The sequence below is a fragment of the Macaca nemestrina genome, chromosome 7, assembly GCF_043159975.1.
Source record: "Macaca nemestrina isolate mMacNem1 chromosome 7, mMacNem.hap1, whole genome shotgun sequence".
Lineage (NCBI taxonomy): Eukaryota > Metazoa > Chordata > Mammalia > Primates > Cercopithecidae > Macaca > Macaca nemestrina.
The window spans coordinates 38400945-38418748 of NC_092131.1; the positions used below are offsets into that span (position 1 = coordinate 38400945).

Genomic DNA, 17804 nt, shown 5'->3' on the forward strand with positions numbered 1-17804 from the left:
ATCTCTAGATACATGAGAAAAATAAGTCTCTGCTTGTATAAACATGCCTATAATCTCAGCACTTTGCGGGGCTGAGGCAGGCAGATCACCTGAGGTCAGGAGTTTGTATAAGCTGCCATGGTTGGGCTTTTTACTTGCAGCTGAATACCTTCCCAGGTTTTCTTAATTATTTCAAATCTAGGGGGCCAACTCCTTGTTAGGTCTGATTAGATCATATTTGTTCCTACCTATTGTAATAGAGTTAACACGGCTCTTATGGGGTGGGGAAAATGTCAGCACTTCTTTTCCTTGTTGTATGCTTGTACCTGCGTTAATAGTATGACTTGCAGCTTCTTTGCAGGAAGTGTTTAGAGCCATGTATGCAGTCTATGAGAGTTAACTTGTTCAAATTAGATGGTGTAATCTGTATACTCATTTCACAAGATATAAACTGCAATGCACCACAATACCCTGAATGTGACATGGGAGAGTGTCATTGTCACTTCCTCCTCCAAATTGTGGCACTCAGAAACCCTCATGTTATCATGACATAACATCCCTGGCATCCAGGGTAAGTGAGGGTGCCAGTGTCAATCCATGTGTTGAAACTAAGGAAGACTTCATTTTCTTTTAATTATTTTAGAGAAGAAGACCCTTCAAGAACAAGTTTTACATGTTTATTCCCCATGGCTCAAATGGGCCATCATGTGTGTCCCCAGGGTGCCCACACCCCTCTTTGGAGACCACTGACGTTGACCCACAGTGTCTGCTCCAGTGACCTGGATGGCAGGAACCCTGCTCTAGACAGCCACGTGCAGGAAGCTGCCTTCCAGTGGATGAAGGCAGGCGGTCACAGGGGAGAAACAGGGATGGTGTTTAGCAATGTGTCAAGGTAGAAGTTCTATTGACTCCAAAAACAAAAATGATTTTTCAAAAATGTGCTGATATTCATTTCCTGCAAATGTAACATTCTTCCCAAAAAACCTCCATAGGGTAGAAATCTTTTATAATCTACACCAGGATTGGAGGAGGGTTTCGAGAGCATCTAATTTCACACCCTCATTTTACAGAGGGGAGGTTGGATGTCTTGGATTAATTATTGGCTCTTCAGGATCACCCAGGCCTTCAGATCCCTAGCCCAGAGGCTTCCCATTGGCTGCCTCCTCTGTAAGACGTTAATTCTCTTCTAGAGGATACTTGATGTGGGAAGTGTGGATAAGGGGCAAAGGAAAGAGAAAATCAAGAGAGTGCCAGCTTGGAAGTGGTTGAAGGCAGCAAGAAACTAGGCCTGTTGGCCAGGCACAGTAGTTCATGCCTATAATCCCAGCACTTTGGGAGGCTGAGGCAGGAGGATCACTTGGAGTTTGAGACCAGCCTGGACAACATACCAAGACCCCACTTCTACAAAAATAAAATTAGTTGGGCATAGTGGGACATGCCTGTAATATCAGCTACATGGGAAACTGAGATGGGAGGATCACTTGAGTCCAGGAGTTTGAGGCCGCAGTGAGCTATGATCACACCACTGTACTCCAGCCTGGGCCACAGAGCAAGACCCTGTCTCTAAAAATAAATGAAGAAAAGAAAAGACCTGTTACTTTGGAAAGTTTTTAGTTCAGAAACTCTGAACTTCTTACATTGGACTAACCCGACTTCCAAAAAAGAAGAGTTCTTAGGAGACCAGCAGTTACCAAACAGCTGAGTTAATCCCTTAAGAACTCAGGATAGAAAATCTCTAAGTGAAGATTCTTGGGACCTAGAATATAGAGGAGCTCGATATATTTACTGAATGAATGAATGAATGAATGAGGCAACGGAAGAAAGTCACTTTAAATTTTTACATTTGTTTAGGGGATGCTAGAAAAAGCACTGCCCTCAAGCTCAGATACAAGCTGAACTTCCAGTTACAAGCTGTGTGACCTTGGGCAAGTCCCTCAAACGATGTGGGTTCCATTCTTTCTGTAAATCAAGATATGTGAATACAGAAAAGAGAAATCAATCAAACTGAAAGTACATGGTATATAATGGACTCAGTAAGTGATGGCCAAAGCAGAGCCCTTTGTTTCATATCTCAAAGGAGAGAACAAGGGTGAGACTCAACACCAATAGTGTGAAACCTCAGCAGATTGTCACCAAAACCCCTCCACCCCCGCCTTCTCCCAGAGCCTTAGCCCCCTTTCCGTTGGAATTTGCAAGCCAGCTCGGAGCACGCTGCCATCTGCTGGGAAGAATGTAGACGTGAACACCAAAGCATCCCTAACACCAGGCCACCGTGGGGAGGGAGAAACCTGGAAAAGGAAAGGGTGGGAATCCAATTTCCTTTGGCTGTGACTCTCTTGTCCTTTAAGACTTCCAGGGCCTTCCCCTTTGGCCAACAATTTGTCAGAAGAATGAGATTTCAATCAGGTTTTCTCCTGAAAACTGATAGGGCATTATCCAACTTTAAAAAGCAAGGAGATTCTGACATATGTTACAATGTGGATGAACCTTGAGGATGTTATCGTAAGTGAAACAAGCCAGGCACAAAAAAAGACCAATGCTGTATAATTCCACTTATATAAGGTATATACAGTAGTCAAAAATCATAGAGACAGAAAGTAGAATGGTGGTTGCCAGGGGCTGGGGGTTAGGAGAATGGGGAGTGTCTAATAGATAGAGTTTTGGTTTTACAAGATGAAAAAGTTCTGGAGAGTAGTTGCACAAAATGTGAACATATTTAACACTACTGGCCTGTACACTTAGAAATATATACGTGTGTGTGTGTGTGTGTGTGTGTGTGTGTGTGTGTGTATGTATTTTGAGATGGAGTCTCATTCTGTTGCCCAGGCTGGAGTGCAGTGGCACAATCTCGGCTCATTGCAATCCCTGCCTCCTGGGTTCAAGTGATTCTGGTGCCTCAGCCTTCTAAGTAGCTGGGATTACAGGTGGGCACCACCACACTTGGCTAACTTCTGTATTTTTAGTAGAGACTGAGTTTCACCTTGTTGCCCAGGCTGGTCTCGAACTCCTGGCCTCAAGTGATCCACCCACCTCAGCCTCCCAAAGTGCTGGGATTACAGGCATGAGCCACCATGCTCAGCCTCTGTACACTTAGAAATATTAATAGTTAAAATGGTAAATGTTAGGTTGTGTGTATTTCACCACAATTTAAGAACCAGTAAGTAAAAGAGATAAGCACATGGTAGGCGCTTGACTTCATGCAATAGAATCACAATAAATACGTGTTGAATGCAGATGGAAAGAAGTGGCTAGGCATAGTGGCTCACACTGATAATCCTACAACTTAGGAGGCTGAGGCAGGAGGATTGCTCCAGCCCAGGAGGCTACAGTGAGTCATGATTATACTAGTACACTCCAGCCTGGGTGACAGAGCAAACCTTGTCTCTCAGGGATGAAAAGAAGTGATGCTGACTGATGGTCTCAGATACAGGGTGAACATGACAATGGGCATCTTTTCTTTACCAGAAAGACTTTTCTTTAGCAGAAAAGCCTTCCAAACAACTATGATTAGTCATAGTTACCTTTTCCTTGAGGTGATAAATTAGTTCTCTTTCCTATTCTCATCTCAAAGTAAAAATATATTTTCAGAGAAAATTCTAAGGATGGCATGGCGCTGAGTTCTACCTGAGCCAGAACCTGACATCCTGTATGTTCTCGGTCACTGGTAGCAGTGACGGCCAATTTTCTGTTGATTTCAGGGATGCAACGTCCCAATCATAGAACTTCAGAACCACAAGGGCTCTGAGCAGCCTGTAAGATTGAAGGGATTTCTCTCCCGCTTAGTAAGAATGCATAAATACAGTAAACATTTCAAATAGTGACTTTTCAAAAGCCACAGGAGCCAGCAAGTGGCAAAGCAAAGCCTTCCCCCACACCTACAGCAGCAGACAGTGCACAACTTCTTCCCCTTGGTCTCGTCTTGCCATTGGAGTCACTGCTGTGCAAGGGGGAAGGCTCTCTTTGTGGACACCCCAAGGCCCACCAGCCACAGCTTTTGCCAGGATTACAAGGGGAGACTGAGTCTGTTCATAATGGGACTCTCAGCCCAGAGGCAGGTGTAGATCCTCCAGGGGAAGGGTGGTGGAGTGCAAAGAGAGCATGAGCCCCCAAATGCAGCTGGCTCTGCAACTGCCTGGATGTTTCCTGGAGCCCCTGCTGTTAAGCCCTTGTGAGCAACTCTGACTCACCCCAACATCCCTGCCTGACTGTCAAGTCTCAGCCAGAGGCAAACTCAGAGTTGACAGTGACAGGTAAAGTTCACCACAAGCGATTTGGTTATTAAGGCCCCTGCCCCGCAGGACTCCTGGATTTAGAGTATTTCCTATATTTCCCATGAACACCTTTAACCCAGTAAGATGGAGCGGTGAAGCTCATTTCTGGGTCAGAAGAGCTGTTAGCCATAGGTGGAAGCCCATGTCCAGGGAAGGGAATGGGAGATGGGATGTGCAGAGTCAGGAGAACTGAACCTGGGGATGTTTACACCACAACCTTCCACACCCACTCGGAAGTTTAAATAACCAGTTTCTCCCAGTTGCTTTGTGTGTCTGGGAGTAGCTCTCTTTCAAGAGGTAAAAGCAACCATTGTAATCTCTTCTAAAGCCTTGCAAAAGACATCCTTCCACTCCTGTTTGCCAGGGGTGGGGTGAGATAAGAGAAGTCAGCAGCTTTTTCTCCAAGAGTCAAAGCTGCAGGGTTTCTGACTTTGGAGAGACCTTGCAAGGCCTAGGGGTCTGAGAAGCATCAACGTGGCTGATCGCAGAAGCACACAGTTCCACGGGGACTGCTGGACTTTATCTGAGGGCTCCAGGACTATTTTGCCCAGTGGGTTTATTTACCTTCCTAGTGGATAAAATCTGACATACCTGACTGGCTCCCTGAGACTTGAGCAAGTTTTGTTCCACTGTCATCATTCATTTTGGACTCCAAACACAAGCTGCTCACACTATGCTGAGCTGGGTGGGCTTGGAGTGGGTTGGGGGCAAGAATTACATCCTTCTGGACGAATAGAGGGAGTGCATCTTTTGCATGGACTGGGAGCTGGGGAGTGGGTCAGAACCCAAGTGTTTCACAGATCTCTTGCTGCATCCATTAACATCATTGGTGGAAAAGCACACAAACCGAATAGGAGGAGAATCCAGTCATTACCATTTCTCACTAATTTCTGGCTCTCCTTTATATGATTACTAAAAAAAGCATAAACCTCTCCACATCAGACCAGGTAAGACTGTCAGTTTCCAGCAGGGATACTGAAACTAGCAGGCCATAAAGCTGTGTATCCCGGCTGGGCATCATGGTACGTGTCTGTAGTACCAGCTACTCAGGAGGCTGAGGTGGAAGGATCACTTGAGCCCAGGAGTTTGAGGTTATAGTGAGCCACGATCACACCACTGAACCTCAGCCTGGGCAATAGAGTGAGACTCTGTCTCTTAAAAACAAACAAACAAACAAACAGACAAACAAAAAACAGAATACAAAACAAACAAACAAAAAACCTAGGTATCCTTTGTCTCCCTGAGGCTATTCCCACTGGCACAATCAGTTCTGTTCCTTTAGTCTGTGCTAAAATCAGAAGAAAACCTAGCTGATAGTCCTTGTTACACAGGGACAGCCAGGACCTCGGGGCTGGAACACAGATTTTTCAATTAATTATTAGGAGGTGCAGCAGTGGGGAGCACTTCCTCAAATGTAGAGAAGCGTGTGCAGGAGTGTGTATTAGAGACGGGACAAGCAGATTCCATAATTCTACATTTGGCCTGCAGGGAGCAACATCTCTCTAGCAATGACCACACCACATACTTAAACAGATACTGCAGGAAATGCATTTAATTAGCCAAGGAATGAGAGTTTTGTTTTTAAAAATTAAAAAAAAATTACATCAATATATTTCTACTAAGTAATTTCTAGTCCTGCATATTTTCATATAGAGATGTTGCTATTTTTCTATTTACAGTGCTAGGTGCATAGTGAGCTTTCAACAAATAAACACTTATGGATTGTTCAGTTGGCTGAGAATAACTCAGACTTGCCTGAGGCATGGAAAATACAGGGTGAGAAGAGGAGGAAGTACCGATTGGTAAATGTGCATGGAAAAGCACTGCTACAGTTTGAATGTTTGTTCCCTCCTAAACTCACACTGAAATTTAATTACCATCCCAGTAGTTTGCAGGATTAAAAAAAGAAATTTGATTGCCATTGTAACAATATGTAGAGGTGGGACCTTTTGTGTGTGTGTGTGTGTGTGTGTGTGTGTGTGTGACAGAGTTTCACTCATGTTGCCCAGGCTGGAGTACAATAGCACAATCTCGGCTCACTGCAACCTCCACCTCCCAGGTTCAAATGATTCTCCTGTCTCAGCCTCCTGAGTAGCTGGGATTACAGGCATCCACCACCTCACCCAGCTAATTTTTGTATTTTTAGTAGAGGTGGGTTTCACTGTATTGGCCAGGCTGATCTCAAACCTCTGACCTCAGGTGATCCGCAAGAGGTGGGACCTGTAAGAGGTGATTAGGCCATGAAGACTCTGCCCTTATGAATGGATTAATGTCATTATCAAGGGGGTGAATTTGTTATAAAAGAATAAGTTTGGCCCCTCTTGCTGTCTCAGCCTCTGTTTGCCTTTCAACAGTGGAATGATGCAGCAAGAGGGTCGTTGCCAGATGCCAGCACCTTGATACTGGACTTCTTAGCCACCATATCTGTGAGCCAATATATTTCTGTTCCTTATAAATTACCCAGTCTCAAGTATTCTGTTATAGCAGCACAAAGCAAATGAAGACTAGCACTTTCCTGTCTGCTTAATAGCTTGCCCAAGAAAAACAAATGCATTTGAAAATTTATGAAAGATCTCTCTCTAAAAGCAAGCCATGATTGTTTTTAAAAAAGGAAACAGTAAGGCCGGGCGCGGTGGCTCAAGCCTGTAATCCCAACACTTTGGGAGGCCGGGACGGGCGGATCACGAGGTCAGGAGTTCGAGACCATCCTGGCTAACACAGTGAAACCCCGTCTCTACTAAAAAATACAAAAAAAAAAAAACTAGCCAGGCGAGGTGGCGGGCGCCTGTAGTCCCAGCTACTCGGGAGGCCGAGGCAGGAGAATGGCGTAAAAACCAGGGAGGCGGAGCTTGCAGTGAGCTGAGATCCGGCCACTGCACTCCACCCTGGGCGACACAGCGGGACTCCGTCTCAAAAAAACAAACAAACAAACAAACAAACAAAAAAAAAGAAAACAGTAATCTTGGTTTTATAAATATTCCTCTTAAATTCAAAGTTCATCCTTCATATGTATTAGAGAAACAAGTTCCAGGTTTATGCATGTTATGCATGTTTAAAGTTTTACATTTAGACTCAGCCCTGTCAAATGCATTTATTCCAAACTGACTCAGCCCTCTCCCCAGCTACATTCTTCAGAGACTGTATGAAGCTGTCAAAGTCCACTCATCACTGAAAGGAGCCACTGAGATTAGTTTTGGCAGGCAGCACTGAGCAAAGAGCAGGGCACCCCGGCCTGGGCTTGGTCAGCCTAGCAGCAGATGTGCATGTGTTCTTAGAGGCAACAATCTCCTCTTCCCACAGAACAGGTTGTGGGCTCCCAGGGACTTACTCCTTTTGCTGGGAATTGCCCCAAAGCCATCTGTCTATCTCTTAGAACTTCTTGGTTTTCCAAGCAGCAAAGTATGAGCACCTTTACTGCCAACAGTGTCCAAGAGCACCCTGATCCCAGGTGGACCCCTTTTCTGGAGGCCAGTAGCCTCAGGTAGCTTTGGAGGGTGGGCCTGCAGGGAGAGGGGCTAGGCAGTCTGTCTGTCCATGAGTGAGGGACAGACACACTCCTCAGCCCCCTGGAGGGTGGTGGTCTTCCACAGAAGCTACAGATTGGCGTTTCAGCTTCACTTCCAATGACACTGAGCCAACCAATGACCACTGGCCTCATCACAGGCCCAGGTTTCCCATCTGCCAGTGTTCATGGCCACATTGCTTCACAGGCTGAAGTCTCTGCAGGGAGAGGAGACAGCAAGGTGACTGAAGCAGGGGCAGCTGGGAAGGAGACATCTGTGATCTCTCGACCAGCAGGAACACTGCCTCCCTACCCAACCAGGTGTACATAATGCAGGAACCAGAGTGACTTTCCTTCACTCCTGAGCTTGTTTTGTTTGTGTTTGTTTGAGACAGGTCTTGCTCTGTCACCTTAGCTGGAGTGCAGTGGCACGATCTCAGCTCACTGCAGCCTCAACCTCCCAGGCTCAAGCAATCCCCTCATTTCAGTCTCCCAAGTAGCTGAGACTATAGGCATGCACCATCATGCCCAGCTATTTATTTTATTTTATTTTATTTTTTGTAGAGACAGGGTTTTGCCATATTGACCAGGCTGGTCTCAAACTCCTGACTTCAAGTAATCCTCCCGCCTCAGCCTCTCAAAGTGCTGGGATTACAGGCGTGAGCCACTGTGCCTGGCCCACTCCTGAGGTTGTTATGTGTCCTCTCGGGGAGGCCCCAGCATCACTGCTGGCTCCAGCTCCCAGCCAGGGCCCTAGGTGCACATGCAGGAGGGACGTGGCACCATCATTCTGCCCTCGCAAGGTGCCGAGGCTGTGAGTGAGCTCACCCGAGGAGGAGGGGAATCAGTGGGTGACCCCACAGCCAGGGCCTGAGCTCAGGAAAAGCGGCACTGTGGCAGGTGTGTGGTATGTCAGGAACCCAGAAGCTGCTGTCCTAGGCCCCTTTCCTCCCTACACCAAGATGTGGTATAAATGAGGGGCGTCAGCTCAGGGACATTTTGCTGAGTGTCAGAAACAAAGGGATAGTCAGGAAACCCTGGGGAAAAGGGAATGTCAAGGTGGGTAGGTGAGGCCTTTCTACATGAGGACCAGGGGCAGGGCAGCAGAGCCCCAGAGAGGTCCAGTGGGCACCAGGGAGGGCTGCCATCTTCCTCTGTGGGGCAGGCCCTGGCTGACAGCACAGTGGTAGATAGCCCCTCCCCACCCCACTCCCCAATCAACGCAAATCTCCACATAAAACCAGGTCCTGTCCTCACCTCACCATGACAACCAGCACCCAGCTCGGGCCTGCATGGCCCTGGTGTGGACCCAAAGGTGGCCTGTGGGGTGAGGGCGAGGAAGGCAGCGTCCATGTCCTTTGAGGGCAAGGCTGGCCCCGAAGTGGAGCTCTGGCCCAGAGGAGAGGCAGGCTCCAGACCAGAGAGGCCAGGAGCCAGTAGAGTGAGGCCTCCCTCTGCCACCCCTTTTCCTCCCGGCCCATCCAGGGGAGACTTGGGAAGCAGGGGAGGAGCGCCCATCACTTTCCGCCCCGGGAGAGCACTGAGGGGGCTCCAGGCTGGGTGGCCATGATGTGGTAGATGGATTCCCGGAAGCGCTGGTCCCTGCTGAGCCGCTTGGCCACCTCCTTTAGCTCCTCCATGTTGTTGGCATCCAGCTGGGAGGTCATGAAGGACTGGGACGGCTTCACTGGGAAAACAGGAGCCCGACAGTCCTGTGAACAGTGCTCCCTCCACAAAGGCCTGGCCCTGTCCCCAGCCTCACACCACCCCTCACTCCCTTATGTGTGCCAAGCTTCTTCCAGCCTCTTCCCACCCACGAGCTTCCATATCCTTTGAGAAACCCAGGGCCCTGAGAATTCACCCGTTTGCCCAAGGATGGTGGGGCCAGGTTCAAGGCCACACTATCCAGCCTCAGAGCTGGGCCAACCCTTCTGGCTCCCCATGTTGCCCTCTTCCTGCCTTGTCACCACCCTACCAGGGCACGCAGACAGCCACACTCACTGTCATTCCAGGAGGTGCTAGACCGGCGCCGGTGGAAGCGGCAGCTCTTGATGCGGCGAGTGGCTGCCTTATGGATGTACACCGAGTTCTTCATGATCACGGGCATCTTGGCCTCCAGCTCAGCATTCCGGATGCACTCTTCAAAGAATCCTGTGGTGGCAGGGCCAGGAAGGGTGCGGTTCGACTGTATCCTTACCCTCAACCGGTCCCTCCCCTCCCAAGGATCCTGGTGAGGTTGAGTAGGAAATATGCTGACCCCGTCCCTTGAGATTCCAGAGCCACCTGCTGAAGTGGACTTTCTTTGCCTTTCAAACCACAATCTGCAGCCATCTCAGGGCAGGCCTGCTGAGAACAGAGCTCTGAGCTTTTGATAAATGGAAGAAGCTCCGGCTTTCCCCCCACCACAGATCCAACAGCCACAAGAAGGCAGTGGTGCTGAGATGCATGCAGGCAGGTAACTGGAGAAGAAACCCTTCAATAGCCATAGAGCACCTCATGCATAGAAGAGCCTGTATGGGGTTCCTGGCTCTACAGGGCCGGGATCCCATCTGGGGCTGAGTGCCAAGGTTGGGGGCCAGGACCCAGAGGCAGAGCTTACTTTTCAGATGGCTCACGTCAGCTCGCATCCTCTCCTCCTTCTCCTTATTCCGCACCTTGGAATTCAGCCCCTGTTCCAGGCTTCGCAAGGCCCCCTCTGCCTCCCGGAGTCGCCTCTCCAGGTCCATGCGGACCTTCACCTCAGCCTGAGGTTGAGGAGAGGGAAATGAGAAGGAAGTCAGGTCCTGGAAGCAGCTGCCGTCTTCCCCGGAAGCCTTCCCTGGTCACCCCTGGCTCAATGGGCTTGGATGGGAGTTATCACATCCTGCCTCTGAGTATTACCCTTTGAACCAGATGGACTGGACTTGGCACCTGCACCCAGCAGGTGTCTGTCAATGATGCAGCAGACTCACTGCTTTCCTTCGTGGTGGTTCCATCCCCCGTGCCTGGCTGTCCGGTCAGACCGACAGAGATAATTCATGCAGCTACCCAGTAAAGTACAGGGGTGGGACAGGAGTCTCCAGGGGAAGGGAAGGGCCCTGGCACCAGCTGCTTCCAGCAGGCCAGGTCACAGCACCTTGAGCTCCCGCTCAGCCTGCTGCTTCTCTGCTGTCAGCTCCTGCAGCGAGTTCTGCAGTGCCTGGGACTGGCTGGAGTAGAACTCACGCTCCTCCTCCAGGGCCCGTGAGCGCTCCTCGTTCTCCTTCATCCTGTGGGGACAGAAGAGGCACTTACTCAATGCTCACTCGCCAAATGGGATTGCCAATGGGTGGACAACTCCCCTTAGAGACCAAGCTGGAGAAACCTTGAATCCCAGGCTTCATGAGCTCCTGAACTTTGTGAGTCCACGCACCCAGGGGATGAGATGGATGGTGTGGTCAGTGCTGGGGGCCCTAGGTTTACAGTCAGAAGACTGGAGTCCTGGGTCCAGAGCTTGCTAGTTCTGTGACCTCAGAAAAGTCATATAACCCCTCTGAGGCTCCATTTCCTCATTTGTAAAAGGGGGCTTAAAAACTTGCCCAGCTTTCCATAAAGCATGGTGACAAGGACCTAGTAACTCTGCATGGTTCACACCACTGCACAAGATAATTATCAAGCCAGTTTTGGGTAGTGAAAGTTCTCTTCCCACTTTCCTGGTGGGGAAACGGAGTCCTAGGCAAAAGGAAGTGAGTGAGCCCTCCTTGGTCAGTGCCAAGTAGAACCCAAGAGTCCGGGTGTCCAGTTCGGGGAAAATCCCCAGACCCCAAAGCCGATGGTGTCCTCAGGGGTTGGGGCTCCCTCACCGCTTCTCTGCCAGGAGCTTCTCCTCTAAGAGCTGCTGCATCTTCTCCTCGATCTGCTGGAGGTTGCTATGGAGACCCCCACTGGGAGGGGGCTGCTCACTCTGATTGGCCAGTGTCTGCCGGTGGTTCTCATTCTCCTCCAGCATTTCCAGGGTTTTCTTCTTCTCTATGGAGAGTTCCTGGCATGGAGGGAGGGAAGGAAAAGAAAAGCCCAACTTAGGTTCTCCAAGGTGGCTGCCCTCACCTGCTTTTCCGTTCTGGGGAGTGACCCACTCCTCTCTCAGTCCTCTGTGGCTGCTGAAATGTCTTCATTCTTCTCCAGAGCTAAAAGGCCCCGATCTCTCCCGCAAGAGGGCAAGATTACTCCTCCATCAAGAGCCATAAAGGAACCCAAAGTGCCTTCCAGTGAAGACAGCACCTACTGGAGCGGGGTCGCATGACCTCTGGGGACCTGGTTCCTCCAGGGCTGAGTGAGGAGACATATTGGGCTTACGTGAAAAACACCCAACAGGAACCAGCCCAAGAGCAGATGTAGATGCTCTCACAAACAGAGCGAGGCTGCAGTGAGCTATGATTGCACCACTGCATTCCAGCCTTGGCAACACAGCTAGAACCTGTCCCCCCACCAAAAAAAAAAAGATGTCCTCTCCATTTATGAGACTGGGATCTTGTACTAAATGGCATTACACAGAAGCAGAGTTGAAAATATCCATGGGAACCACCTCCCATGATGTGAAACAGGGAAACATAAATGAATAAAGGCCCCACAAGCTCCAAGGCTCCAGCCAGTCAAGGGAGACAAGAAACCTTTGCAGCCTTGATGGTAATTCATGGATACAGCACAGATATGGGCCATATACCATAGGTGCCAGGCCCACTTCAGGGGATGGGCTTGGAGAGACCATGAAGACACAGTCTAGTGAAATTCACAGCTTGGAATATACACCTAGCATGTTAAGTCCCATAAAATATGTACAAAATGCCATGGGAGCCAAGAGCTCAGAGTAGATACTTGCCTAGAAAATCAGAGAAGCTTGACTGAGGAGATATTTGAGCTGAGTCTTAGAAGGGTGTGAATAGAAGTTCTCCAAGCAGAGAAGAGGTGGAAATGCTACACTGTGTAGAAGGAACAGTATGGACAAAGGTGTGGAGCATGACAGAGTTTGCTTCCTTGGGATACCTGAGCTCCATGGTTTGGAGCAGGGGTTGGGAGTCTTTGTGCGGGGCGTGGAGGGGCAGCAGAGGGAAGAGTGAGGCGAGAGGGAAGGGGAGGCTGGGGCCAGAGTTTGCACTTGCTTGCCATGCTAAGGAGTTTGTACTTTGTCCTTGAGGCATGTCACCTCCCCTCCCCATCCCAGTTTCTGTGGTATCAGATGATGGTGACCTGGCAGTTCATTTCCCTTTATGTTCAATGTCACTCAGGAGCAGCTAAGTAAACAAGACACAAGAAGGAAGTGGTGGCTGGGTGCGGTGGCTCATGCCTGTAATCCCAGCACTTTGGGAGGCCGAGGCGGGCGGATCACGAGGTCAGGAGATCAAGACCATCCTGGCGAACACGGTGAAACCCCGTCTCTACTAAAAATACAAAAAAATTAGGCGGGCATGGTGGCGGGCACCTGTAGTCCCAGCTACTTGGGAGGCTGAGGGAGGAGAATGGTGTGAACCCGGGAGGCAGAGTTTGCAGTGAGCCGAGATTGCGCCACTGCACTCCAGCCTGGGCAACAGAGCGCAACTCTGTCTCAAAATAATAATAATAATAATAATAATAATAATAATAATAATAATATAAGCACCAGAGGTGGATTTCCTGAGGCCATGGTAATAGCACGGACAAGCCTGAATTTGTCCTTTTGGGTCTGAGAACAGACACTTCTTGCTTTGGGCCTCATGCCTGTACTGGAGCTTTCAATGACCCATAGAGAAGAGATCCTTTAGATCAGCACCCCTCCATGCCCATTTCTCTTACAGATCACCCCATGGCGAAACACTGCTGGAAAAAACAGTGTCATGTGGTCCAACCAATCAGCCTGCCACCTGGTCAACTAACCCACCAGCGGCCCCTCACCTCCAGCGTCTGCTGCAAGGACTCCGTGAGGTGCCTCAGTTCCTTTTTCTCTTGTTCTACACCCTTAAGGCATCTTGCAGTCAGTTCCAGCTCCCTGTGGGGACAGAGGGCTGAATATGGCAGTGCCCCTCTCCCCACCCCCCACCTATCACCTCTGCACATAGAAATGCTTTTGCTTCACTTCCTGTTGGGACTGAGAAGGGCTCTTGAATGGCCAGCCCCTCTGCACAGCTGGGCCCTGACAGCAGCAGTAGGGGCCTGGAGCTGAAAGGAAGTCCTAGCCACATGGGGTTGGAGTCACTTCCTCCAGGTACACATGCATCTGTCACCTGGAATAAACCTAGGGCCACCCCACAGGCAGAGGGAAACACTGGAGAAATGAAGGGGCCCCAGCCTCACCCTGTCTTCTCTGGACAGCACTTGCTAGAACCCATGGTCATTCTGACATAGAACATGGCTAAGGCCTCTCTCTGGGGTAACACGCTCCTTGCTGCCTTCTTCACAAGCTTCAGTCACCTTAGGCTTTTACACTAGTTTTCCCTCATCCTACTGGGAAAGTCTTTCCCTTCTCCTGCCCAATTTTCTAAATCCTACTCACCTTTCAAGGCCCATCTCAATCAGCCCTGTATTCAAGCCCACAAGGATCATGCATGTGTCTCAATTCCCATAACACGAGAAATCTGCATGTTTCCTGGGTGTGAATCTTGTTTCCCCAACCAGATCATATGTCCACTCTTCAAGGGAGTGGACTTGTCTTCTATTCCTTCTAGTACCTGGCAACATTCTGGAAGCTGAGTAGGTGCTTGGCTATTTACTTAGTAACAGCCTCTGGGTTTTTCCCTCCTCAAAATACATAGTTAATTGACACCCTTGGATAAGGCTGTTATAAGAAAACTTCTGGGTTATCACTGATCATGTGTGGTGATGATAATGATGAGGATGAGGATGATGATGATGACCACCACCACCCACGGCAGTAGTCTCCACATTTCTAGAGGCTGCCTCAGAATCACCTGGGGTGTTTTTAAAAAATATATAGATTTCTGGCCCAGTGCGGCAGCTCACGCCTGTAATCCCAACACTTTGGGAGGCCAAGGTGGGAGGATCATTGAGGTCAGGTGTTGGAGACCAGTCTGGCCAACATGGCAAAACCCTGTCTCTACTAAAATTACAAAAATTAGCCGAGCACGATAGTGCATGTCTGTAATCCCAGCTACTCAGGAGGCTGAGGCACAAGAATCACTTGAACCCAGGAGACGGGGCTGCAGTGAGCAGATCGCACCACTGCACTCCAGCCTGGTGACAGAGCGAGACTCCGTCTCTAAAACAAGCAAACAAACATAGATAGATAGATAGATGGATAGATAGATAGATAGATAGATAGATAGATAGATAGATAGATAGATAGATAGCTAGCTGGATGGATGGATGGATGGATAGATAGATGATGGATAGATAGATAGATAGATAGATAGATAGATAGATAGATAGATAGATAGATAGATACAAGTATATAGATATATATACATATATAGAAAGAGATTTCTAGGCTCTACCTTCAAGAGATTATAATTCAGTAGGTGATTACAATGTACAACTAGATTTACAAACAATACATGGTACTAAAGATCTCAAGTGACACATTCCCAAAAAGGACTATGCAGGAAAGACAGCGAATGGTGAGGGTCTTGGCCAACAGCAAGCATCTCTAGGCCAGCATGTCTTGTCTGGCCCTGGGTGAGAGAGGCTTTCATGAAGGCAAGGGGCTTTGTGGCTTAGAGGGATGCTCTGATGCCTTATACTCTAGTGGACAGAAATGACCCCGTTTGTTTGCGGCAGAGGAGGCTGCAGATTCTTCCGGAACACCCATGCCTGGAACCTTGGAAGATAGACTCAAACTGGGATAGAGCCTGGAGCCTTGGGAAGATAGCATCTCTGAGGTGGGGGCCTCCTCAGGTCTGACGGGGAATGTGGGCTCTGCATGCCCTAATTTAGTGGCGCTCCCAATTCCCAGGCACCACCACCACCTCTTGATCTGCTCCTGCTCCATTCTCAGCTCCTGCACCACCTCCTCGAACTGCTGCTTCTCGGCCTCCAGCACCTGGTTAAGGCGCTCAAGCTCCTGAAGAGACCAGAGAGGAAGAGAAGAGTCACAGGCAGCAAAGGACCCCTGAGATCAGGACCCCCCACTCTATCCCAAAGGACCCTCTGGGATTTGGCACAGCCTGGGGCATGTGCTGCACCAGACTGGGAATTAAGTTCTAAGGCCCACTGGCACCACTCAATGACATGTAGTCTTGACAAACCCCAAATCCGTGATGAACTGAGCCCACTGAAAACACATTTTGCATGCTGAAGACTGGGTTTAGGAACACTCCCAACGTTAGTCCCTGTGGCTGGAGGAAACTAGAATTCTAAATGTCTACTCCACAGGGCAGCTCCAGTCACTGCCACCATTGGGCAGGTTGACTGTCCCTCACACCCGGAGAAAAGAGTGGTGAGTGTGTATTTCCATTCAAGATCCCTGGAGTGATGTCTGTTAGAAGTGGCAAGGAAAAGCTATTCCCAACCCCAAAGTCAGAGAAGAAGGACTCTTTTTTTCTCGAGGTACCTGGGAAGCAATGACTCCAGGTGACTTCGGCTTCCCTCTGCTCTGGCCCCAAAGTGGAGGAGAACTAGAAAATGCAAGACAGGCCCCAGGGGACCAGACTTGCCCCTTCAGGAATCCCAGGAAGCCCAAGTGTTTTCCCAGCAAGTATGTGTCCTCCAGGAGTCCTATTTTCCTGGGGTTCAGTGGCAGGTGGCATGGGGGGCACATTTCATGTAGTTTGGCTTGAACCATTTTTGTGACAACTGCTTTGTTCCTCCACGTTTTACACTGTGGGAGGATATTATTTCCACATTCAATTCCTTTCTCATCTTCTAGCTCCAAATTCCACTCTCATTTTCACCTGGAGGCTTTGTTCCCAAATTTAATGGAAACCCCACTGGGGAGGAAGGCTGTCTACATGGAGAAGTTGCCATGGGCCTTGAGGAGATGCAAAGAAGGAATAAAATATGAGGCAGAGGAAGGAGCCTGCATTCAAATCCTATGACCTCCATCTCTAAACTACTTGCCCAAAGAGTTGCTATTTCTTTCCCTTCTAATCATTATTGGCACTTTGGGCATGGATCACCGGTTACAAACTGACCTCAGTCTGCCAAATGTTGTCACCACCAAGGCTGCTCGCTGCTCACTGGTATTATTATTAATATTATTTTTAGAGATGGAGTCTCTGTCACTCAGGCAGAGTGGCACTCACGCAGTGTCACGATCATAGCTCACTGCAGCCTTGAACTCCCAAGCTCAAGCCATCCTCCTGCCTCAGCCTCCTGAGTATCTGGGACCATGGGCTCGAGCCACCAAACCCAGCTCTCACTGGTATTCTGATGCTCCTTCTGGGCACACCGCATGGCCACAGTGCACCTGCTAAAGGTGAGTGGGTCCGTAGGACTAGCTAAAGCCAATGGAATGAGAGCAGAAGTGGGTTACTTCCAGGCAGTTGCCTTTAAGAGGCAATGAGTGATGTGCTACGTTCCCTTCCGCCTGCCATGGCAACCAGTGTCTATATGTGACACTGGTTACCATAGATAGACATAATATAAATGTATACCATATATAGATACCATATATAGACATAATATAAATATAATTAAAATTTTATTTTATTTTATTTTATTTTATTTTATTTGAGATGGAGTCTCACTGTTGCCCAGGCTGGAGTGCAGTGGCACAATCTCGGCTCACTGCAACCTCCGCCTCCCAGATTCAAGCAATTCTTCTGCCCCAGCCTCCTGAGTAGCTGGGATTACAGGCACTCACCACCACACCCGGCTAATTTCTGTATTTTTAGTAGAGATAGGGTTTCACCACGTTGGCCAGGCTGGTCTCAAACTCCTGACCTCAGGTGATCTGCCTGCCTTGGCCTCACAATAAAATTTTCTCCCTATAGACTCTAACCCCTCTTTGATGAAATAAGAGTTTGGAGCTTCAGAAAAGTTTGAAACTCCCTATTTTATTCATTCTCAGTAGCTAACACATGATATTGGATATTGCTAATGATGATAAACCTCTTTATAGCCTCAGATTCAACAAACCTCACATATTCCCTCTCCTCAGTGGGCTC

General features: G+C 48.9%; 1 protein-coding gene across 2 annotated transcripts in view; it reads right to left on the reverse strand.

Moving 5' to 3' along the window:
- Positions 1-6200: 6200 nt before the first annotated feature.
- LOC105472900 (pleckstrin homology and coiled-coil domain containing D1) overlaps positions 6201-17804 on the reverse strand; it is a 47455-nt gene continuing 35851 nt past the window's right edge. Inside the window, exons 7-13 of one of the 2 annotated variants that reach the window (XM_011726480.2) lie at positions 15666-15760; positions 13639-13732; positions 11574-11752; positions 10868-11000; positions 10352-10496; positions 9754-9903; positions 6201-9439 (exon numbers count right to left, since the gene is read on the reverse strand). In XM_011726480.2, the coding sequence (XP_011724782.1) occupies positions 9270-9439; positions 9754-9903; positions 10352-10496; positions 10868-11000; positions 11574-11752; positions 13639-13732; positions 15666-15760 (966 nt within the window). In that variant the 3' untranslated portion in view covers positions 6201-9269. The remainder of the gene's footprint in view (positions 9440-9753; positions 9904-10351; positions 10497-10867; positions 11001-11573; positions 11753-13638; positions 13733-15665; positions 15761-17804) is intronic. The other variant, XM_011726481.2, reaches the window with a different exon arrangement.